This window comes from Pantherophis guttatus, chromosome 4 (genome assembly GCF_059756535.1).
Source record: "Pantherophis guttatus breed Tessera chromosome 4, ASM5975653v1, whole genome shotgun sequence".
In the NCBI taxonomy this organism is placed as follows: domain Eukaryota; kingdom Metazoa; phylum Chordata; class Lepidosauria; order Squamata; family Colubridae; genus Pantherophis; species Pantherophis guttatus.
Window position 1 is genome coordinate 63704701 of NC_142066.1, and position 26496 is coordinate 63731196.

General features: G+C 36.3%; 1 protein-coding gene across 4 annotated transcripts in view; it reads left to right on the forward strand.

The window, feature by feature from the left end:
- Nucleotides 1–2114: 2114 nt before the first annotated feature.
- TECRL (trans-2,3-enoyl-CoA reductase like) overlaps nucleotides 2115–26496 on the forward strand; it is a 47281-nt gene continuing 22899 nt past the window's right edge. The window contains exons 1-6 of one of the 4 annotated variants that reach the window (XM_034416308.3): nucleotides 2118–2419; nucleotides 4474–4525; nucleotides 8085–8129; nucleotides 9103–9206; nucleotides 13638–13753; nucleotides 19646–19751. In XM_034416308.3, the coding sequence (XP_034272199.1) occupies nucleotides 2186–2419; nucleotides 4474–4525; nucleotides 8085–8129; nucleotides 9103–9206; nucleotides 13638–13753; nucleotides 19646–19751 (657 nt within the window). In that variant the 5' untranslated portion in view covers nucleotides 2118–2185. Of the gene's footprint in view, nucleotides 2420–4473; nucleotides 4526–8084; nucleotides 8130–9102; nucleotides 9207–13637; nucleotides 13754–19645; nucleotides 19752–26496 lie in introns of all 4 variants that reach the window. The other 3 variants (XR_015733877.1, XM_034416310.3, XM_060691763.2) reach the window with 3 other exon arrangements.

Consider the following 26496-nt stretch of genomic DNA (forward strand, 5'->3'; position numbering starts at 1 on the left):
GAAACTGGAAACATGGAGGCTGATTGGAAAGATGGTTTAATGAAGCAGAGTCATCAAGCACATGGTCCTGGTGCTGTTGATCACATGGAGTGAAGAGTGAGGATTATTTATACCCTCTCTTGGGCCTTGCCCTTGAGCTTCCTGTTCCTGTGCAAGAAATGTATTCTATTGGCTGTAGTCAGACTCCCATGGAGCCATGCTTGTCTTGAAGTCAAGTTTGGTTGAAGTGTGCTGATGCAATGAAGGGGCTGAGGGCTAATCCTACCTTTGTTCAGACCTTGCTGCTGGGAGTAATGGATTACCAAATCTGCATTTCTAAATGCAGATTTGGTAATCATCTTAGTATCTGCTTGGAGGCAGGAAGCTGAGGCTCTGAGTTTCTGTCTTTAGAAACATGTTTCTCCTTTAGGGAAATACAATATTCTGCCTTTTTAAAATATTTCTCAAAATATTTCATTCTTGTAGGAGGGGTGGGTGCTAACTTTCTACAGCTGAACCTACGCAAACTGGGTTTTAGAATCTCATGGAAGGCCAATTTTAAATATAATTCAAGTAGACTATGCAACACTTTAGTAGTATACACAAAAAAGAAAATGTATCTCCTTTTGATCAAATTATCAAAATATTTTAGATGGACATGTTTTAGCAGAAACAAAACCTAGAGGGATCCCCTAGAGGGATCTCAGAGTGATTTTACAGGTGACTAGATCAAAGTTTATGAGCATGTCTCCTTTTTTTCTTTCTTCCGTCCTCTGTTCTCTATGAAGTCACAATTGCCTGCTTCATATTCTCTGGCCAGCAGTTTCTTTCTTCAGCTTCCAGAATGATGTAAGGTACCGGCCCACACGCTCCCGGTCTTAATAGTACTTTTCCTTCTCTGCATCCTCACTGCTGAAATCTACATCATAAAATGGGGATACAGTGGCTTTGCACTTGCAGAGAATAGGCAGGGCCTTCCCTTCTCTTTTAATCGTTCACTGCTTTCTCTACTACCATTAGGTTATGGGTCTACAACATCCCTAAGGAAGCCCTTCAGCCTCACACTTACCTTCTCCACTTTTGCCTGGAACAATTATTCCATATCAAGAAGAACAAATAGTTCTGATTGATACATAATCAAGACCATGCATGCTTCAGTTTGGATAGGGATCATTTACGCAGTATTTCACTTAAACTTACTGTAAGTACATCATTCTAAGTATTATGGATTCAATGCAGAATATTAATATCTATCCCAGTCAAGTACTAATTCTTCTGTTAAGTGTTGTAAACTTATATCTTCAATATGAACATGCTATTATGGAACCATAATTTACTTAGAATATAGTATGTTCCTGATATTCTTATATGGCACATGTGAAGAAATGCATTCTACTCTGAAAGCTATATTCATTCCAGCTTTGATGCCAACAAATGGAAGCACTGCTTCTACATTTTTTATGCTGGGTCATCCCAGGCCAGAGATGCAACAATGAAGTTTGTACTGAAGTTTGAATAGACTGTGTGTATAAAGTGTGCGTGTACTTTGACTCCTACAATATGGAGGGATGGTTTTGGTTTTTTTTGTTTTTTTTTTTTTTTTTGCTTTTAGCATCGGATGACAATATGATGCAATTGAACGGAAAGTCATCTACCTACACAAGCATATTTTTAGCTTCATGGATTACTTGACAATATTTGGCAGACATCTGACAGTATTTAACTGTTTGACTGGCATTACAATCTTAGTATAGACATGCTCTGTATTAAGAAACAACTCCCATGTGGGTGACATTTGACTTGCATTTTTAAAACTAGACTGATTTCTATTCCCAGCTTCTATATATAATAATGTATTCCATTGCATATCAGTTCTGATTCCTTTATAGCTCTTAGACTTTTTTTAAAAAAGGGATAGGATTGTAATAATTAGGAAGCAAGATAAGAAACTGAGCAGGGTGTGTTGTTTCAAACACTGTGTTTAAAATAAAAACAGTAGTACAGAATATCACAATAGCCAGCTAAATATAGTAATGGATTAGAAAGCTATTGTTTCCAATCCTGCCATATAAACTTAGACTCTTTAAATGGAATGCCACTTGACCTTTCATCAGCCAGTGTTTGTATTTAAGTAATGCAGGGACAACAGATCACCCATTGTAGGTGTCCAGTGTTGACATGACAGGCCCTTGTATTTCATGCAGTCATGTTCAGGAGACATAAGCCCAGCACTCTTGAGCACAAGAAAGATCCTGCCATCCAGGGATCAGTATTGCCTGCACCTCATAATGGCATGAAAAGTTTTTTCAACTTATCCCAGCTCGTACTTACTGCTGGCCACCTAAGACCACTGCCAGTTCTTAGACATTCAAAAATCACTTATGTTGAAGTGGAGATTCTTGATGCCCACAGCAAAAAGCAGATCTGTGTAGTGGATAAGGTAAGCTTTTAGGTGTACTTTCAGCAGCACATTGCAGAGTACCTGTCTTTAAAAAAAAAAATATACAATATTTTGCTGTCTTAAAGATTTTATTTTATTTTAATCTTTGCACTGGCTTAATGATTTTTCTCCTCAGAAATTGTAAATATTTCTAATTTTTCTGCTGATTCATCAACAGAATCAAATAATACCAATAGGTGATACTTATATTGCAATGAATTTTTAAAAACATTTTATGTTAACTAAGGCAGACATAATGTAACTTTCATGAAAATTTACTTTAATGATGCACTGTAATTTTTAGATAGGATTATGAATCAAATATGAATGTATGACCTTGCTTTTGAAATTGACAAAAATGTTGTTGAATAATTCTTATTGTGCCTAGCCCTCCAAATTAAATGTCTACAGATAGGGTTTTTATTATTTGATTTCCATTATTTAAATGTTACAAGATACCAATTGCAGCAGCTCACTGGTTCTCAAGAGATGGAGCAAAAGATCTTTCCCTTAGATTTTGACATATACTACCTACAATGTTTAAGCAATACTTTTAAATAAATAATATTTTCTTAATATTACTTCAATATTTTGAAACAATACGCTGCAATATTTCTGATACAGAAAAGCAAATTTGCATTGTATTGTAGATTATTCAGAAGTGTTAGAAATCCTTACAGCAACAAATGTGTAAGGCACTTAGAATTATTATCTCCAGTTTGCAGAAATTGACAGGATAGTTGGCCTAGAGAATTTCTATGGGAAAATTAATTTATTATCTCAAGTTAATCTCCTTGTGAGTTATAGTATTTTTAAACACTGCTCATTATCTTTTTATGAAACTTAGAGACATGAGAGAGAGTAATATCTAATAATAAAATTTATATACTGTTCATAGATAGATAGATAAATAGGTAGATAGATAGATAGATAGATAGATAGATAGATAGATAGATAGATAGATAGATAGATACCATGTTTCCCCAAAAATAAGACCCGTCTTATATTTTTTTGAACCCTGAAATAAGCGCTTGGCCTTATTGCCATGCACTCAAAAGCCCGATTGGGCTTATTATCAGGGGATGTCTTATTTGGGGAGAAACAGGATAGATAGATAGATAGATAGATAGATAGATAGATAGATAGATAGATAGATAGATAGATAGATATGGAAGCTACATGGCTAGATATAGTTGTAACAAGGAATGAAACTACTGACCAGTAGTCCAAATGCTTTCAAGAAAACATCCTAATATATTTTGCAGCAGAAGGCCAAGTATTAAAGTTCCCATTTCCCCATGTTAATGTCTAGATGTTTTAAATCTACTTTGGCCCTCTATTATAACACCTATTTGTACACATAACATTTATCTATCATAGCAAATACTGTTTGAATATTGTGTATATGCATTTGCTCTTATAAGGGGCTACTGTAATGTATTAAATGTCAATTCTTAATTTATTTGTCCATTTTTCCTTTATCTCAAGACCTTCTGAAAGCAAGAATTATTAAAATACTATTTGAGTTTAATTACTGAATCAACATAAGATCAAGTCAGAGTTTTTCTTGTGTTGAGGACATTTAGATTTCACCAGGTCTTAGGCATTTGCCTGTATTCATTATGATTGGAACCTAAGTGACATTTAAAAAAAACGTATTTAAACATAGCTTATGATATTAGTGAAATTATGATATTAGTGAGCAGATCAAAACATTATGAAAAAAAAATTCATTCTGAAATAATAAAATTGGTATAGTCTAATCAATTTATCCATTTTAACAGAATATCTAACAAATATTTAAATATTTGTAACTGAAAGAAAGAGGCCCTAAAAGTGTTATAAATTGGCTGGTTTTGTCTGCTGCATATGAAACTGCTCAAACCGAACTAAATGTACTTTTGAATTGATCTTGTGCAGCTTCTGTCTGGATGCTGGATTCTTAAATATTCAATATTTTTATTAGGTATATATATATGGAAATACATGTGAGTGTATGCATATGTAAACAAACAAACAAGCACAATTTTTTATCTTTCCCCCATTTTTTTCAGATGCCACCATCATCAACACTGCTTGATGTAAAACATAAGTTTCACAAAATATGTAAGCATTTAATTTTTTATTTAGTCATCAAATTTAGAGACCTTACTTTAAATTAAATTATTATCTTACTATGTGTTTGGACCAAATTCATCAGGGTTCAGAGCAAGCTATATAGGTAGAATATTTGCAGATTGAGCATGCTTCAGAAAGTGCTAGTGTAAAGATATTGTGGTATTTTATTTACTTTCGGTGGTGGTGGAATTGCACACTTTTAATTATATGGTAAAGATGAGTTAATCAGTAGTGTTGAAAATAAACTATGTGAAACTGCTCTTCTAATATTGTGGCTAATATAACACTTGAATTCTAAATGCACTTACCTCTCCAAATATGGTTTCTAGCTGGATATATTTCTTTCTGTTAATAAGCTCCCTCCAAAATAATGTTGCAGTATGGAGAACTCTTGGTTTGCCCGTTACCTTTAATTCTTTCATACTTATCTACTTCTATTTCTTCTTCCCTTCTTTTCTATCTGGTTCCTGATTAAATTGTTTACATTCCATGTCCATGATCATTCCCTTTCTGCTTAGACTACTGAGGGTACAACATTGGAAATTATGATTATCAGCAGAGACTGAAGAATTCAATGATATAAGATTGCAGAGTTAAAGTGTTAATTCCTCCCTTCACTAACACGTCATGCATGTTATTAGTGCAGCATGTCCCTGTTACCTGAAATGAAGCTCTTGTCAGAGGTAAAAAAAGCAAGAGTCAAACTATTTTTTTTCATAAAACATGAATTTTATTTTTAATATTTCCTGAACTGATATATGGACACTTTGCTTGATCTATACGTTTGTCGCCATATTGTGGGATGCTGATAATCCCTTTTTTAAAAAAGGATATTGTAGAAGGTATAATTCAGTGTATAGGTGCAGGAGATTTCTTCCTACATTGACCATAAACTGACACTTACAGTTTTACTCAGTCTCAGTTTTATTAATCCTTTCTGGTATGGGCCCAATTATTTTTTTAATAAGCTTTAGGACAGATATGACATTTGTGTCAACAAATTAAAAGTTAGTTGATTAACAGTCTTCCCTTAGACCAGTGTTTTTAAACTTGGCAATGGTTGCCTAGGAAATTCTGAAAATTGAAGGCCACACATCTTAAGTTTGTCAAATTTGAGAAATGCTGCCTTAGACAAATGAACTGAATAATTTTCCGGTTTGCTTTAAATGTTGTATAATTTGTTTGTGAGATCTTACAGAAAAGGCAATTTTGGATAGCACGGAGTTCAGAGTCCAGGCCATCCAACTCCCAAAGCTCTATCTTTAATCATTGACCGTTCCAGAGGAAGATTTTGGGTTGGAAAGGGCTTCTTCCTAAAAATTATTGCCACCAAGAAGAATTACAACTAGGCTAGGTAGGCTGATCGCATGGTCTAGCATAGCATGTCAAATTACCATATTTCAGCTGCTTTGAATTAATGATAAAAATTAAAGTGCATTCATTGTTCATAGGAAATATATTCCTTAATCTGTTTTCTTATTCCATGTTATAACAATGGATTCAAATTCAGGCTAGCTTCAACATAAAAAGACTTGTGCCTTTAATTCTTAGTCACGACGATCCAAATAAGCACCAGCTTTAATTAATTAACCTACCAATTAGGATTAAAAGCATTAATGTATTCAACCTTAATAAAAAGACTCCCAATGGTAGGGATTCATATTCAATGTTAATGCAAAGTGTAAAGCTGCCAATAAATCCATTTGTTAATGATAAATCATCAAATTATTTTTCTATGCTTTGATATATAAATCTAGTTATATCTTTGTATTAATATTTATTGAACTCTTATGAATATAAGTCAATTTCACTGTGGCAAATGAAGAAAGACAATTCAGTCAGTGAAATATATCTCATCAATGTCACTGACTTCATTCCAAGGTTCATTTTGAAGCCTAGCCTTCCCATATTAAAATCAATGAACTTAAAGCTTGTTTCATTTTCTTAAATTGTTAGGTTTGTGCATAAGAAATCAGAAAGAAAAAGTCCTCCAGATGGTTTAGCTCATTTCCAGGAACATTTCCCAATTTGGGTAACAAAGAAATAGAGAGTTGCCAAGTGATATCATTATCTGTTTTGCAGTAATTCAGAAGTGTTCTTGAGACTTCTCAGACACTAGATCCTCATCTGTCTTAAAGGACATTTATTATGACCTTTGCTATTTCCAGACAGTCCAACCAGGATCTGACATTTCTAGATCTCTTTTACTTGCAGGGAATGTGTCTGTTTTGGCTGACAATGAAGCATGGTCTTATGGCTTCTGTTCTGGAGATTGAGCTGACATCCTTTCATCTCTCATTTAAATTTCAGTTGATATGTTTTGAGATAGTATGAAATACAAGGTCCAAATTAATTTTGAATTAATATGACTTCTAGCAATATTCAATTTCTATCCACCCAAGAATAATCTGTGATGGATGTGGTCATTAATTCTCTCTAGCTCTCATTAAGAACTGTAGAAAAATACAGAAAAAGAACATACATATCCTAGCATTTATTAACTCTGAATCAAATTTAATTCAAAACTATTGGATTTCCAATATGTTGGATGTAAATATTTTCCAAATCCACCCTTGTTACTGTCAGCCCAGACACTGACTTTCTCTTCCTCCTCTCCTGTCTTTAAACAATAACAATAACAAAATAACACATAAGTAGGCAAACAATAGAAAAAAACCCCACATTAGTCATCATTCTGAAAGTTCCATTTTTTATGGAGTGGGGTCTACACTGTGAAAGTACAATGTTGCTTTTTTTCATTCTGTCCTTATAATTCCTCCACTAGCAATTGACCATTCCAGTAATGTTTCAGCTTTTGATGCACCTTTTCTAGAGCTAGCCTCTAGACTGTATTCTAGAGGGGGGACTGTATTCTTTCTATGGAATAGCAAGGAGTTCAAAAATGAGCAATAAATATATATAAGTACTCCATGTCTTTTGGAATAACTTTCAAAATTTGAGATTTGGAATACTTTTGATAAGAGATGGAATCTGGAATTTTGGTAAGAAATTCAAAATTCTGAAGAAGTTTAGATGCAGCATATCTTAACATTATGTTTGGATATTGACATGCATTTTTATCTTAATTTTTCATGACCAAAAACATATAATTTCTTAATGAACTGGTTACATATTGGGATGATTTTTCTTTTTAATTCATCATGATCAAAACAAATAACTTTATAGGTCTGATATTAATTCAGATTAATAGTTTTAAATATATTGATATGGTTCAAATTATCCACAACACAAAGCTTATCACACATATTCTGCATTGCTTCCATCTCAATTTTCTGTGCAGTATTGGCAACAATTTGTAAGACCATCAAAATAGCAAAATTCAGTTAGCAGCTGATTCCCATAGCAAATTAAATTTCTGGATTCCTCATAATAAGCAGTGTTAATTTGTTGATTACTCAGCTATCCTGTCATACTATAAAGCAATAGTACTGAAGCAATACTAAACTTCAGACTGATGTGGCAAAGTAATAGGACTCTTTAACAAAGGCCTGGGAGTAAAGTACATTTTTCACTTATTTGAGAACAGGTCCACAATGGTACCCATCTCGGATAGGCCTGCGACTAGAACGCAGTAAGTAAAAGAATTCATATTCTTCCTACTGATCTATATAAGTATATTCCATGTTTCTGATGATCGTTTCCTCCTACCCTGTATGTACAAATGTGAAACATGTTGCTCTGCCCAATTTCCTTGCTGAAAGTAGAAATAGAAATTGGGAATTATGTGAAAAGATCTCATGAGAGAACATGTATTTATAACTAACTCTAGTCAAACTAAGAAAATAAAGCATCAGGCAGAAAGTATTAGAAAACATAAAATAAGCAAGAGTTGAGAAAACCCAAAGTCACTATGGAAAATTCACAGTTTAGCAGATTCTTTGCCATACATGTAATACAGAAAGACATGTCCAGGGAGACTAAAAAGAGGAGGAAAATTTGAGCTACAGTAGTACCTCAGAGTTATTACCCAGATAGAAACTGTTGCCAGGGTAACTTTAGTTGTATTGACTCTATAGAACTTCTGAATCTACTGATAACAAAGGCCAGTTATAATATAGACAACAAGTTCCCCGGTTGCTTTTATCTTCCTAGCACACTTGATATTTGATGCCCTGCCTGATGATATGTAACTAATAAAGAAATAGGCGGTTTTGCTTGACCAACTTTCCCCTACAATTCCACCATCTCTTTCGTTTAATAATCCTTCCTTCTGTTAAAGTTACAAAGAACTGCTGCACTAAGTTATTGCTCAGGCTACAGTTTTACCTGGAGAAACGCAGTAAGAAAATACTGTGGTTTATTAAAAGGCACCCAAGTAAATACTCTATCCCTGATGCAGAATTACTATAGCCTCATGCTTGCATTCAGTTGTGGTTTAGGGATTGCTGGTACATATATTATTTGACAATTTCATTTGGTACCATAGAAAAGCAATTTCATTTGTTAGCCTTTTTTTAGTAGAATTTCTTTCTGCTCGTATATGTTAACAGGAAATATTGTTCAAAATGTAATTAAGTGTTTCCTTTTTTTTTTTTTTTTTACAGATGGGCCGTATTTAAAAGATTCTGTTAATGTAAAGAGTCTTGCAGCATCTTCTATTATTACACTGTATTTCACAGACATGGGACAGCAAGTTAGCTGGATAACAGTAAGTATAACTTTTGTAGAAGTTCAAATATATACACATAGTTATATAATTCAATGCTAAAATAGCTCATAGCTCTTTTATTCTTCTATTGTTGTTGCTGTTTTCCTTTTGTTCAATAATGTCTGATTCTCAGAGACAGCCTGAAATGGTGCTATTGCTTTCTTGGCAAGGTTCTCTCCCCCACCCCCCAAGAAATGGCTTGCCATTGTCTCCTTCCAAGAGCTAAAGTCACCCAGCTGGCTTTGAACCTAAGGCTGGACTAGAATAATACAGTCGAGTCGAGTCGAGTCAAATAGGATAGGATAGGATAGGATAGGATAGGATAGGATAGGATAGAATAGAATAGAATAGAATAGAATAGAATAGAATAGAATAGAATAGAATAGAATAGAATAGAATAGAATTTTTATTGGCCAAGTGTGATTGGACACACAAGGAATAGAGTAGAACAGAACAGAACAGAATTTAACTGATTCTTTAAATCTGTTTAGACAAGCAATTTATTTACTTGCTAGTTTGGTTATATACTTATATACTTACTAGTTTGGTTATATGCCTTCTCAATCCAGATCTTAGTTTAGAACCTAAAGGCAAGGAATATGGAAAAAACAATATCCTTAGAAAACTGAGGGGCAGATTCTCCTTAGGTAGTATCATTATTTAAGCTTAAATAGTCTCACTTCCCTACCACACTGGCTAGGGAATTCTGGGAGTTGAAGTTCACCCATGTTAAAATTGCCAAGGTTAATAATTTACCTGATTGTGAGAGAATTTTTAATAAAAGGAGCTGGCTTATCACAAGATCTTTCAAGAAGCAGATTTCAGCAATTAACTTCTAGTGCTAAAAATAATCAGATGTACAAATCAGAAATCCCAATTCAAACATGCCCTTCACAATGACTACTTAGGCAAGATATCTTTTCTTCAATGTCTGTGGAAATTCTCAGTCGTCCAGGTCATAGTTGTCTTAAAGGTGCTGTTTCAAAAGGCAACTGGATTGTTTTTTCTTTGAGGAAGACATTTCACTTCTCATCCAAGGAGCTCCTCCTTTTGAAAAAGAATCTTTGAGACATCTTTTCTTCAACCTCTCCATCTGCAATGTCCTGACCTTTCTTGTGGTTACTGAATAGTTTATAACAAAATAACATTTGATGGGCAAATGGTTATATAACTACTAAAGAAACCAGCTATAAAATAAATGACAAAATAGGAAAGGAAACAAAGAGAAGAATAATCTTCTTATAAATGTGTATATTACATACATATTAAGTAAAATAAAAGGCAAAATCCCAAACATGTCAAAGTGTTTTCAAAATGATAATTTCTATAATTTCCAAACTGAAAGGTGAACAGACTTGCTTGATGATTCTCAAAAAATCCACAGGTGAGATTAGGCATGGACTTTGATTTCTTAAATTAAGAATGCAGCATTGTGGTAAATGGCACATAACTGTCTGAATAAATGGATTCAAATTTAGGCTACTGACATGTGAAAATGCAGTTCATTGGAGCATTGAATTAATCTTTTTAATGTCCATGAAAATTATTAATTTGTGAAAAGTTCTATTGGCTTGCAAACATGTGTGTGTGTGTGTGTGTGTGTGTGTGTGTATCCTTTCTCATCCTCACAAAAGAATGCCACCGTGGCCCCAGTTAGCACCTTGAAGTCCTCCCCTTATTTTGAACTTGAATTTTATCTAGCTCAACCTCTGATATAATATTTATATATAGATTTTATGTTTCATATTTTACCTGTAGACTGATCAAAGTCCCTTTGTAAGGATGAGGGTGGTTTTCTAAGTTTGAGATATAAATATTATCTATATGTATATGTATAAATATGCACATAACTATGTGTATATGCATATAATATCATATGTCAAGATGAGGAAGACATTAAAAAATAACCCTCTTTCTTTACAGAAGCATTCCAGCTAGGTCACCAACAAGTGGCTTATATTTTTTATAGGTTATCAAGTTTAAAACCAAATTATCATTAACAGAACCTCTGATGAACTAGAGAATATGATAAATGAAGAATAGACTCTTCTAGATGAAATACCTTTTTTTTTTTTTACTAAGATCAATTAAAATGACACAAAAGTGGGACTCAAGCTTCAGATTTTACAGAATTTTCTTAGGAAGAATGTTTTGAGAAGTTGAGCGTGGACAAAAAAGAAGACAGTGTAAACATTAAACCAGATGTCACAGCCAAAATATCTTTTGCTAAGCTCTCAGTAGTTCAATGCATTTGTTAAAGAAAGGTGCATTAGGTGTCTAGTTTCACCCAGCATACAAAGCTTTCCCCAGTTCTGAAAATTCAAAAGCCATTGATCTCCTATTTGTTTTTTTACTGCTAACTAAAAATGCTGAGTCATTACCGTCACTGTATGATGAATTTGAATGAATCAGCCATATGAACATTGTGGTCTGAACTGAATATTAACTCTGGTATTCATGGAATCAAGCATTGCATTCCTGCCCCTCTTCTATCTTTCAGTCATGTATAAATAGATGATATATAGAAGCATACTTAACATTCAGTACATTTTGTATCAGCTGGATAGGACCTCTTTTGTGAAAATTCAACCTGCTTCAATACTTTCAGCTTAGGAAACCTAGCCAGGAGTATTAAATAATACAGGATGCAGATATTTTTCTTTCTGAAAACATAAGAGCAATAATTATGACAAGGATCTAGGTGTTCAAGTGGACCACCATTTAAGTATAAACCAGTAGTGTTCTGCCAAAAAGGCCAATAGAGTCTTAAATTGAGTCAATAGATGATTAGCATTAAGATCATGAGTGATAGTGATAGTACTGATTTTTACTGCAACAGTGAGGCTGCACTTGGAATGCTGTTTTTCAGTTCTGGTCACAATGATACAGAAAAAGGTGCTGAGAGCATAGAAAGTGTGCAGAGAAGCTAAGTATGTCTAGCATATCAAATAGAAGGATTAGAGTTGATATGAAAACTGTCTTCCATTACATGAGAGTCTGCCCCAGAGAAGAGGGGGTAGACTTATTCTCCATAGCACCTGAGGACAGGACAAGAAGTAATGGATTACTTCTCATTGATTGATCTCTCTTTGATTGCTCTCTCATTAAAGAGAAGTCCAACTTAGAAGTAATGAGAAATTTCCTGACAGTGAGAAGAATTAATCAATGGAATATCTTGCCTCCCGGAGTTGTGGTTTCTGTAGGTTTTCAAGAATAGATTGGACAACATTTTGTCCAGTCTATTAGACAAAGGCCTCCTGTCTTGTGCAGCAGGTTTAACTAGAAGGCCTCCAAGCTCATTTCCAGCCTTCTGATTATATTATTCTTTCCTATTTTCATCTTTATTATCTTTACTTTAAAGGGAGTATGAGGGAAAATGTTTTGAAATTTGACTATGGCAAAGGCTTCAAAGTATTCAGTTGAAAATGGAGAATTAAGATCTGTAAATAGTCCAGCATCTTTATTAATTTCACTGTGTTATATAAAAAGAATTATATAATTCTTTTATATACAGTTCTTTTTATATAAAATATAAAAAAAGAAAAAGCCTTTGCATGTATTTTTATGCTTCATAAATGATTACTGAAACTTGATGTAGTCTTTACTTTCAAATTGTTTCAAATCTAATTTTGGTGCTCCAAAAATTCAAATCACATTTTGAATTGAATCTTGTCTGCATATTAGTTCAAATCTGAACCAGATATTAGGTATTTTTCATTCTTATTAATTTATCAACAAAAGAACATTAAGCAAAGATTTCATTGTCCTCTCCGTCCCTCATTTCTTTCTCCCTTTCTTCTGTCCCTCCCTGCTATCCTATATCTCTCCCTTCCTTTTCTTGCCCCCTTCCTTGCTTTTTCTCTCCTTTTTTCCCTCTTTCCTTTCTTCTCCAGATTTCTACAATTAGCTACATGGGTGGACATCTGGTTATACACCACTTTCTGACATTTGCTTGTGGCTTTCTGATATGGCAGATCTTTTGTGGAACATTACTGTTCAATGGAAGAGCAGTTGAAATCCTTTCCTCTAAAGCCATATTTTTAGTTGTCAAATTTTTATTCTTAGCAACAATAACTTGTTATATGATTGTAACTCTCATTGATTCAAACAGGATATTTGAAGTGAATATCAATTTCTATTGATACTATTACAATTGCATTTTTTGTAAAAACAACAACGGTGTTTTGATTGTACTTACTAAACTCTTGTGTCAGTAAACTTTGACTGGGTGAGAGCCTAGCTACAGTGAAAGACCAAATTTAGATTGGCCTACTTTGTGATGTTTCAAGGACTAGAGCAAGGAGGTGTGATAAGTCTGAACTATTGGCTTTTGCTGAAAGAGCTATAAAACATTTCTCAGAAATATAGCCCTTATCTTACTGTTCTCATTGTATTAACCAATCTTTCTCTGTTCCTTTTTGTTTTTTTCAGGTTTTTCTAACTGAATATACAGGTCCTCTTCTAATCTATCTACTGTTTTATTTTCGCTTCTCAACTGTTTACGATGCAAAAGAAAGTGCACGATGTTTACGGCATCCTGTGGTTCAGTAAGTAAGAGTGCCTACATTTAAGATTTATTTATATAGACACATAAATGTGTGCTTGACGCACATACACACACAGAGAGAAAGAGAGAGACAGAGAATAACAACTGGATATCAGATTTTGTTACACTTTGGACTGTATTTTCAGTCCTCCTTGGAAACAGTTAAAATTCATTTTGTGTAGTGAACTATGAATGCAAACTCAATACCCTTACTAATATTGGCAGTTATTGGCTGTCTATGGGGGTCACCATCTTTTCACCATTTTATTTCTCAGTCCTCAAGGTAGTTTTCTATTCATATTCTTCTCTTACATTTGAAGGTAGCCTAATGTTATTTGATCTTCCATGTATATGCAAAAAATCCTATTTATTCAGAAAATATTTGTACATTACAGGAAATTCTATCTATCGCCTCCCTCTTCCCTCTCCCTCCCCCCCCTTCTCATCTACCTATTTTAAATCTTAAAGGGGAAAACAATCTAGGAAATTTGGGGAACTCTAAAGAATATGATTATAAATGCCCAGTTCACCACAATGCCACTGGAAAAGAAAAATAAGAAATTCAAGAAGAAACCAACATGGTTATACAAAGAACTCTCTGACAAACTGAAAGCCAAAAAAAGATAAGTACAATAAATGGAAAGAGGGACATATAACTGAGGCAGAATATCAACAAATAGCCCAAACTTATAAAGATGAAGTCAGGAAAACTAAGGCTCAGGATGAAGTAAGATTTCCAACAAATATCAAAAACCATTTTTAAAAAGTTTCCTTCAATATATATAAGAAAAACAAAAAAGTCAAGTAAACAGTCGGTCTACTAATGGGAGATGATGGCAAAGAAGTAATAGGCAGTAGAGAAAAAAACAGAGCTGTTTAGCTCATTTTTTGCATCAGTCTTCACACAAAAAGAAAACAGGGCAATCTACCAAAAACATAACTATAAAAGATAGACTAGAAATAAAAATTAAAATAAGCAAGAAAATGGTAAGAAAACATCTGTCTGATCTAGAGGAGTTCAAATCACTGGATGGATTATAATGATGGATTACATCCCAGAGTTCTGAAGGAGCTGGCAAATATTATCTCAGAACCATTATACCATATCTTTCAAAGATCTTGAAGAACTGGGGAACTATTTGAAGACTAGAAAAGAGCTGATGTGGTCCCCATTTTCAAAAAAAGAGGGGAAAAAACCAATCTAGGAAACTATAGACCAGTAATGGCTAATCTTTTCTGGACCAAAGCGCATGCATGCATGTGAATGTGCGTGCACCTGAACCCCCAACATGTAATGCATAAGTGGCCCCTGTGCATGCACCCAGACCCCCACACATGCACTGGTGGCCCCACCCCCACACATGCCGCACCCCCTACATGTGCCCCACCCCCGTGCATGCTTGAGCAGCCCCCCACTTGTGCCTTGCCCCCTGCGCATGTGCAGCAGAGACCCAAAGACCAGCTGACTGGCGGAAGGCATGCACGCAAGCAAAGCGGAGCTAAACTGGGGCGAAGGCTCGTGTGCTATCAGAGAGGGACCTCTGGCATGCATGCCATAGGTTCGCCATTACGGCTATAGACCAATCAGCCTGACATCAATACTTGAGAAGATATTGGAAAAAAATAGGCAAGAAAACCCAAATGTACAGGCACAGAAAGGTGCCTAGGTGAAAGCTGGCTCAACAGCAGTAACTGCAAGAGGGATCTTGGAGTGCTAGTGAACAATAACTTAAATATGAGCCAGCAATATACTACATCTGTCAAAAAAGCCAACACAATCTTAGGCTTTTGTTTTAAGAGAATGATAGAATCAAAATCACAAGAAGTGATACTGCCACTTTATAATGCTGTGGTAAGACCACATTTGGATATTGCATCAAATTGTGGTCAATATAAAAAAGATGTTGAGACTTTTGAAAGAGTTCATAAAAGAGCAACAAAGATGATTGGGGGGCTGAAGGCTAAAACATATGAAGAATGTTTGCAAGAATTGGGTATGTCTAGTTTAGTGAAAAGAAGAACTAGGGACAACATGATAGCAGTGTTCCAATATGTGAGGGGCTGCCACAAAGAAGAGGGAGCCAAGCTATTTTCCAAAGCACTAGAAGGCAAGACAAGAAGCAACCTCGAACTAAGGAGAAGCTTCCTGACAATGAGAACGATCAACCAGTGGAACAATTTGCCTTTTTGTTGTGGATGCTTTAACACTTTTGAGAAGCCAGTCATTTATCAAAAATAGTGTTGGGTCTCCAGCTTGACCAGGAGGTTGAACTAGAAGGCCTCCAAGATCCCTTCCCACTCTGTTATTTTGTTATTCTCTTATTTTGTTATTTCATTGAAAAAGTATATCCCAAAATTGAAATATAAACTGGGTTCAGCTGCATAGTGATTATACTGAACCCAGAATGAATGAACCTTTATTATTTTAATAACATCAGCTGTTACTATTGTGTGTGTATATAATTTTATTCAGAACAAAATTAAAATACAAAATACAAAACTAACTGAGGAAGTCATCAAAACACAAAGCAATCAGAACATTAAAGAGGTGTATCAAACCACCACAACAACAACACATTATACATATATTATCCCCTCAAGTTGAATACTGATTAATATATTACTACAACATTTGTTCCCTTTGAAACAAGCCCTCCCAAAAATTTTAAACTATTAAATCTATTAACAATTTGTTGACCTGCCTTGGTATATTATGTTAGTGACACAGTAGTTAACAGAAAAAACAATAAGAGTAAAACAGAACAAAATTAAAAGTTTTTAAACTTCCTGCTTGACAGCAAGGTGGATACAGCCAGTGACTTTTCAGTTGCTTCCAGAGGGAATTGGAATTTTTAAGACGCTCCCTTCCCCACTGGGTCCCCCATTGTTCAGAAGTCATCTTGAGTCACTCCTAAGTGCTCCCATTCAAAACCAGGGAACAGCATGCCAAAGAACCAGCTTTAGCAGTGAAATCGGCAGATTATCAGTAAGAGAAAAAAAAGAAACTCTTACTATGCAGCAGCGGTGGGATTTTGCCTGTTCTAGACGGTTCAGCCGAACCGTTTGTTAAATTGCTGGCTTGCCCCACCCCTTGCCAATAAATAGTGGGGGCGGGGCGAGGGGCGGGCAAGCCAGTAATTTAACAAACGGTTTGGTGTTTTTTTTGTAATTTATTGGCCTCGCAGCACATCGAACCGTTTGTTAAATTGCTGGCTCGCCCACCCCTCGCCCTGCCCTGCCTCCCACCCGCACGGCGTCAGCCTACCCTAGCCCAGAGGTGGGCAATTGTGGCTCTTTTACAGCCTGTGGACTTCAACTCCCGCCTAGCCTATTCTGGGGAATTCTGGAAAATTCTGGGAATTGAAGTCCACAACTCTTAAAGCTGCCAAGTTTGAAGAGCTCTGTTTTACAGTATATATAATAAGCAGCCCCGGCTATTTCCCAAGAAATGTCTCCGTTTCCTTCCTTCCTTCCCATTCCAGAAACTGAGAGGGAATTAATTTCCTGCTGGCTCTGACCAATTTAAAGCAGCCGCTTCTGAGTTGGCCCCTTTTGCGTCGGCAGAGAGTTATTGTTGTTTTTCCCCTTTCCATGCCGTCTTCCCCGTTAAGGCAGGAACGCTGTTACTAAGGCGGTTGGAGGAGTGGGCAAACTGAATCTCTCTGGCGGCAACAATCGGGGCAGTCCTTGGGTTTCACTGCGGCTCTCTTGGGGCACGATGGCATTCCCTTGCCTGGTAAGGGGCAACGCTGAGGGATGCTGAAGCGATGTCGGAGTTGGCTCCACCACAGAGGCAGGGAGAAAGTGCGGCTGGATTGATTGATCGAAGCGAGGCAGCAAATTTGCGGAGAGAGCCAGGCCCAATGATTTGCGAGAAGCCAGAACTCGCGCTTGGGCCGCTGATTTGAGCCAAGTTAGGCTGGCTCAGCCCCACCAATCGTGAGTTGCTGCCTCGGCGCAGAAAGAGGGGGTGATCCTGAAGTTGCACCATATCAAGGTAGATCCCAATCTAGATCACGCTTTGAGTGTTGCGACTGAAGTTCCTCCAAAACTAGGGGAGATTCAGCCTTAGGAAGAGAGGAAAAGGCTCTGAGCGGAAAGCTGGGGTGGGGGGGGTGGGCTTTGCTTTACCATCTTCTAAGGCTCTGGAGGATTTAAGTAGCTTAACTGTGCTTGCTTGCCAATATCAGAATTACAGAGTTGGAAGGTACCTTTGGAGGTCTTCTAGTCCAGAGATCTCCAATCTTGGCAACTTTCTCTGCCTGAGCCTGATGCTTCCTGAGAGGCAGGGGGTCTCTCCGAATGGGACCCCCTCCCCAAAAGGCTGGCCCCAAAGCCCTAGTTAAGAGGTCTTCAAACTTGGCAGCTTTAAGACTTGTGGACTTCAACTCCCAGAATTCTCTAGCTAGCATAGCTGGCTGGGGAATTCTGGGAGTTGAAGTCTGCCAGGCTTAAAGTTGCCAAGGTTGGAGATCTCTGGACTAGAAGATAAATGATGGCATAAATGATGACCGGTCAAAAGTGCGAGGATCTGTCAGAAATCACTTTTTTCAGCCCTCTGGGTAGTCCCTATGTGCATATGGACTACTCAGACGGCTGAAAAAGTTATTTTTGACCGGTCCTCACACTTTTGACCAGTCCTTGAACTTACGACTGTCCTCACATTTTACCTTTTGTGCCCTATCTTGTCACCGTGGTGAAGAGAAGTAGTGGTGAAATGACTGACACGGTTGTTAAGAATGCCGCAACGGACATAAATGTGAGGATGGTCATGAGTGCAAGAACCGGTCAAAAGTGCGAGGATCTGTCAGAAATGACTTTTTTCAGCCCTCTGAGTAGTCCCTATGCACATAGCCACGCCCACCAGGCCACATGACCAGCTAGCCATGCCTACCCAGTCACATGACCAGCTAGCCACACCCACCCAGTCACATGACCACCAAGTCACACCCCCAACTAAGCCACGCCCACAGAACCGGTTGTAAAAAAAATTGAATCGCACCACTGTGCAGCAGCCATCTTGAAAGGGGTCAGCTGTGACTATTGTTTTGAACTTTCTTAGAGTGGTCTTAACCAAAGAGGTAACTAAATTCATAAATTAATAAAAATAAATTCTGAATAATTATCTATATGAATTTTGAAACAATATACTTGGGAAATGTGTTGTATGTATGTACACATTGTGAATATGATGAAAGATAGGATTAATATGGTTGTCTTTTTCCATATTCTACTCTCTTAAAAAACTGTTCTGTTGCTCTGTATTTTTAAAGTCTCATAATTATAACAAACTAGACAACAATTAACTGAAATATATTGGGTTTTTAAATGATAAAACTGCATGTCTTATTGTTAATTCAAATCATGCATGTGTATTTTAACTGTTGTAGAACCACATACTGTAGGTCAAATAGTTCTAATGCATGTCTTCTCTGCAACTTCTATCTCAGTCTATAAATACAAATGAATATAACAAAAACCAGATGAAATAAAATACTTTCAGCAGATTTTGGTAGTTATAATCAAATTAAATAAGTTGGCTAAGTTGAATTTAATTGATAAATTGGATAAGTTGAATTTTTAAATTGGCTAAAGTTTCTCCATTTAATAACAGCCTTTCAAAATTATTTATGTTTTAGTATATTCAAAGTATTTCATCTGCATGATCTTTTTAATGAAAAAAAAATGTCAGCATTATAATAATCTACATTTTTCAAAACCAGAGTGATTTGCTATAGGCTACTAAGCAAATGGATCATAGAGAGAGCAAGTTGTTTATATTCTTTGCTATGATAGATTAGATTGAGCTACAATAAATTAGATTTGAGCCTACAGTAGCATCAGATTTTTTTAAAAAAATATGTTTATTTCTTATTCTTGATTATTTCTGCAGTTTGGCCTGCATCTGTCACTGTTTACATTATATCAGGCTTCTTCTGGAAACTCTCTTTGTGCACAAGATTTCAGAAGGACATACACCACTGAAAAATATGATCAAGGTGATTAACATTCACAAAATATACTATAGAAATGAATAAGCATTAAAAAGGTACGATTAGTCTGCTGTTGTATTTCTGTCCTGCTTTCGAAGTTATTCATATGGTGCATTATATTCTCATCACAACAACCCCTCCAACTTAGGTTAGACTAAGAGAGAATGGTAGGTGGAAGTCAGCAAATTACCCTGAGAACTTAAATGCAAGCAGTGTATGGGTAGTCCTTGACTTACAACAGTTCATTTAGTGACTGTTCAAAGTTACAACGGCACTGAAAAAAGTGACATGATCATTTTTCACAGTTATAACCTTTCCAGCATCCTCATGATCATGTGAACAAAATTTAGATGTTTGGTAACTGGTTCATATTTATGACTTTTGCTATGTCCAGGGATCACAAGATCCTCTTTTACATCCTTTTGACAAGCAGTGGGGAAGCCAGATTCACTTAACAACTGGGTTACTAACTTATCAACTGCAGTGATTCACTTAACAACTGAGGCAAGAAAGGTCATAAAATGTCCCAAAATTCACTTAACAAATATCTCACTTAATAACAGAAAACTTGTCCTCAATTGTGGTCGTAAGTTGAGGAGTACTGTATTTGTGCTTTATATATATAAAATCATGGATGTCTAAACGGATAGGCAGACAGGCAGAAATTCATAGGTTCAAATGTATAATACTTTTGTAGTCAGGGTTTTTTCCTATGTAGATCAAGTTGTTAAATGGCCATAGTGGGATGATATCTCAAATCATCACTTTCAGGCTTGTCAGACATTTTGTGTTGTTTGTTCTGAGACTTATGGGAGACTGGGATAGCACTATTTCTGTCTTTTTGGACTTCATCGGCCAGCCACACCCATATTTTATGACTCCTCCCTGTAAAGGTCAATATATATATATATAATACACACACACACACACACACACACACATGTGTGTGTGTGTGTGTGTGTGTGTGTGTGTGTGTGTGTGTGTGTGTATATATATATATATATATATATATATATATATATATATATATATATATATATATGTTTATGTAAGTTTTCACGGGTATGTATGTGTGTATAGTTAATATTTCGGGTTTCTTCCCGTGTAATTGTGGATATATCCCTAAAAGGGTAGAAGCGACGTTTCGGCAGAATCCCATCTGCCATCATCAGGCTTATGCCAGTAGTCATTTTGCACTAACTGACGTTGGAATTTCAAATCTGGTGCTGGTATTCTGGGATGGCTCCACCTTTTCATTCTGATTGGTTGGGAGTCCCAGTATGTGTTTATTGGCTTGGCTTCGGGTGTATGGTCGGTTTTTCTCCACTAGGTGGCAGGGCTTTATCTTTGTGGCTGGTTTGAATATGATTTGGTTGGGATTTTTTTGTGCAATGTTTGGTCCATGTTCCACATATGGTGTCAAGATTCGTCTATCTATGAGAGCAGGTTTCCAAATAGTAGGCAGACGTGAAGTGTCATCCCGTTTATTCATGCAATATGGTCTTTTTTCCATTTCTATTGCTTCTCTGATTATCCTGCCATTGAGATGTTCTATTTTTGCAACTGTTTTTGTTTTATTAAAATTAATGTTGTGTCCTGTTGTATTTATATGTTGAACTAATGATGATGTGTGTTCTTGCTTTTGTATTGAGTTTTTGTGTTCCTCGATGCGCACACTCATTCTTCTGTTGGTCTGTCCAATGTATGTTGATGGGCAGGAAGCACATGGGATTTCATATATGCCTTGATCTTCTAATTCTATTTTGTCTTTGGGGTTTCTCAGAATGGACGATATCTTTCTATCTGTGCAAAATATGGTTTTGATGTTGTGTTTTTGTAGTACTTTGCTAATTTTATCTGTTGTTCCCCTTATATAGGGCAAGATGGCTTTCCCATTGTTTTGTTCCTCTTGTTGTTTTTTATTCTGTCTTGGTGTTGTATGTTTGATCATATTGATGACTTTATTTCTACAGAACCCATTTGATGTCAGTACATTAGTTAGTGTATATAATTCAGTTTGTAAATGTGCTTCATCAGCCAGACGTTTAGTTCTTGTGGTTAATGTTTTGGCAACAGAGTTTATTTGTGCTGGATGGTGGTGTGATTTGGCGTTGAGATAGCGGTTCGTATGTGTCTTCTTTTGATAGATGGTATGTCCTAAGGTGCCATCAGATTTTTTATAAATTAATACATCGAGGAAAGGTAACTGGTTTTCTGATTCTATCTCCATGGTGAACTTTATTTTGGGATGGAGGCTGTTCAAATGTACTAAGAAGTTTTCCAATTTATCTCTTCCATGTGGCCAGATCACAAAGGTGTCATCAACGTATCTGAGCCATAATTTTGGTTTGTTAACAGTTTTTTCTAAGGCATTGGATTCGAATTCTTCCATGAAAAGATTAGCGATATATATATATATATATATATATATATATATATATATATATATATATATGCACATACACACACAAACATAAAAACATATGTATCCAGATTTTCTTTACCATAGCTCAGCATTCAAAAGACTTGCTTTGTTTTTAATAATTCTGACCAGAACAATCCATGAAGATTACTGAAGAGCAATAATACTATAGGTTCAGGCATTAAGAACAAATGCTTAACAAAACTTAACTGGCAATAGGACACTCAGTTTGTTTGTTTCTTTGTTTGTTTGTTTGGTTGTTTGTTTTAATAGGGCTTTTGACACCCCACCCCCAAGTGGTGTTCTTTTTTATACAAAGTCAGCTTATTGCCCTCACAATCTGGGTCCTCATTTTACCTACCTCGGAAGGATGGAAGGCTGAGTCAACCTTGAGCCTGGTGAGATTTGAACTCACAGTAATTGCAGCAGCTGGCAGCTAAGTGCTACTTAACAGCACTTTAGTCCACTGCACCACTAAGGCTCCTTGGTGTTTCTATTTCTCTGCAATCATTAGTATTCTATTCTGTCCTGTCCTGTCCTGTCCTGTCCTGTCCTTCCTGTCATGTCCTATCCTGTCCTGTCTAGTCCTGTCCTATCCTATCCTATCCTATCCTATCCCATCCCATCCCATCCCATCCCACCCCACCCACCCCATCCTATCCTATTTCCTTTTAGAATGCAAACCATAAAGACTGCAACATTTTTAAAGAAAAGAATCTCATTCATTCATTCATTCATTCCTCTATTTATTTATCTATTACTACAAACTACTATTTTTTAAATAAACTTTAACACTAATTACTGATTCATATTTCATTTTTTCTTTTCATCTGAGATTTTATTTTTTTCTTTCAATCTTTTATTCAACTGTTATTCTTTTATACATGCATTGCAAACTATATTTAGAGGGCAACCTCATTTGCATTTGAAGTTAGCAACAAGAGGAATCAAAAGACTAACATTTAAGAATTATAATTTTTGACATTATTAAAAAATATTTTTTTATTTTTGGAAGATGAAAATGCTTGAAATGTTTAATTTTTAGATAAACTTTTAGAATATTTAACATTTAAAAAAATATTTTAAAGTTTTGAAAATGTTGGAAGGCTAGCATCTTCATGGTGTACAGTGACTGGTTTCAGCGATGCTAGTGGGCTGTTTGATTTTTGAATCTCAGCCGTTGACTGATTGGACATTTTGGCTGCCTGTGCCTTGTTGAGTGCCATCTGCAGGGTGAGATCTGTTTTTGCAAGGAGGCCCCGCTGTAGTTTGGTGTCCCTCACACTGCAAACCACTCTGTCCAAGAGAGCATCATCTAGGTCCCTAAACTCACAATAGAGGGCTGCCTTCCGAAGGGTGGCAACGTATTTGTTGATAGATTCACCTTCAGCCTGATTCCGATTATGAAAGACATGCCAATGTGCAATTCGCGAAGGTTTGGGCATAATGACTCCGTAGCTTGCTCTGCAGCATGTCCCATGGCACAGACTGAACAGCCAATAGACCGAGGAGAGCCCTGGCCATCTCAAAGATCTCTGGGCCACAGAAGTTTAGGAAAAATACCTTCTTCCTGTTGTCAGTGATCTTAGCAAAGTCATTTGCTTCAAGGAAGCAGTTGAAAGGAGCAAGGTAGGAATCCCATGTCTCAGAGGCTGAGTTGTATGGAGCAAAGGATAGTAATGCAGCCATTTTACAAGGGACCGGTATGAGCCCCAGGCAATTTGGGTTTAGGCATCTGTGGCAGCAACTATAAATCAGATCCGGTAATTCAGCTCTGAGTCAGTCATCTTGCAGTAATCAGCTCTTTACTGCCTCCTTTCTATTTATCCTACCTTCGTCACCAGTGTTAAGTTCTGGGGGAACAATGGAGGTGAGGCCAGAGTTATCCCTAACAGCTCAGCTCAGTTCCTCAGTAATAGCTATATGTTGGTAGCTGATGAAAAATCATAGTTCTTTTCATTTGCTAAATATCATCAATATTATTAATTTTAAAAACCCTTTCTAAAAACATTTTGCTATCAGTAATTCCTGGCAGGTTTTATATAGTTTCTATTTCCCCAAGGAAGGTGTTGGAGACAGTTTTGGTAAAGATAAAATATTCCTTTTCCTTATCATCACCTCAATGTGAGCACTTTTGTCCTACTTGAGTAGAGTAGGTGATGAAGTGATAAGAGCCTGATGATATAAGATACAAGAATGTAGGCCAAATGAACTGGATGGCTAAAATACATATCCAGGAGAAGTCCAGAGACTTATCTCCTTAATGTTCTCTAAAATATTTTAATTTTACTCCTATGCATTGTTTATTCCCCAACTGTTCTTCCTGATATCCATTGTATTTCACTTCTGTGATATCACTATATTACAGTGACCTTTAGCTCAGACTTGGAAACAATATAAAGACAGAGAAGAAAAAAAAACAATCTTCCTGATATTTTTCTGACTTATGCATAGTAAACTGACTCAGCCAACTGCAATTGCATCTGAGCAACTCTAATTGGGGGGGGGGGGGACTTGTTTGCCTCAATAATATCATATCAACATATTAGAGCAGGCATCCTCAAACTATGGCCCGCGGGCCACATACGGCCCACCAATGCAAAGTATCCAGCCTGCTGAGTGGTGTGATTAAGCCCCGGCCCTCACCATGGATCTTATCTTCCAATGAATCAGCAGGAAGGCCAGCGGAGGGCCAGCAGAGGGGTGATCTCACCAGTGCAGCATTGAAAGGCAGCTCTGTGCTTGTAAAGTACTGCTTTAAATTAAAAGTCTTTTTCACAGCCATATGAACTAGGGGCGGTGTTTGAATAGGGGAGGAGGGTAGTGCAACCTTGAAAAGCAGCTCTGGGCTTGTAAAGTACTGCTTTAAATTATAAATCTTTAAAAACAATTTAAACAGGAGCTTAGGAAGAAGAAAGGCAAAAAGTGGTGTGTTAACTTGGCCATACCCACCCAGTCACATGACCGCCTAGCCACGCCCACCCAATCACATGACCACTTAGCCATGCCCACCCAGCGAGTCCAGCCCCTCCAACAGTCTGAGGGACTGTGAATTGGCCCCCTGTTTAAAAAGTTTGAGGACTCCTGTATTAGAGCCTTTTCAACCATACTTCTATTGTGTTAAATATTTTGTCACAACAATAGATTCTTATAGTAAAATTTCAAACGTTTCAAACATCAAACTCATTCTAATATATCATTATCATCATTTTAGCCATTGTCTATCTACTGCCGGTTGAAGGCTTCTTCTGCATGTTTCCAATTTATACTATACCGTACCACACCATACCACACCATACCACACCATACCATACCATACCATACCATACCATACCATACCATACCATACCATACCATACCATACCATAATATAAAATCCTATAATATCCTAAAAATAGAATACTGCTTTCACATGAAAAATAATGATCTGTAAGCTTTGATCCTTAGGAATTTTGGTACAGATTTCCTATTTCCTTTGAAAGATAAGGAAGAAAAATCTAGATTAACATGAAATTTGGGAAATAAATATTTTTGTTGCACAAGACCTAGGCATGAAGCCAGTGAAGACAGGGACCCCCTATCAAAAGTTTTCAGTGGCTCTATGGGGATATAGAGAAATACTGCCATCATCATTTTTTTTTACGGTCAGCAAATAAAAGCATTATTTTACTACTACTACTACTACTACTACTACTACTACTACCATTACTACTACTACTAATAATAATAATAATGTGCAAAGCAAACGAGTGAAAGATTTACTAACTGCCGTGAAAAACATTTTAACTTCCATCCCATCCAGCATACTATATGAAACGAACCAACTAATGTATAGCACAGCTGCCATTATAACTGCACAATTATAAAATGCCAGAAAAGAAACCCACTGGAACATCAAAGTGGAAAATTCGACTTCAAAATAAAATAAAAAAACTACGAGGAGATGTCAGCAATTTGAAATACTTGAAAGAAGGAAAACTGAAGACTAAAAAGCTGAAAAATAGTTTACACAAAAAATACAACCTGGAGGAAAAAACAATAACAGAAGTTATGGAAGAACTAAAACAGTGTGTAATAGCAACAGAAAAGAAAATTGAAAGATACAAAGGACGAATAAAACAATATCGTGAAAATGTTTAGAAGAAACCAACACCTCTTTTACTGATCACTTGTTGAAAGTCAAGTTCATACTGATATTCACCCATGTAAAGAAAAAACTTTGAACTTTTTGAACAACTGTGGGGAAACCCAGTGGAACACAATAAAACTGCCTCCTGGATCAAAGATTCTCAAAAGCAAACAACATGAAACAAAATGGAAAATATTATA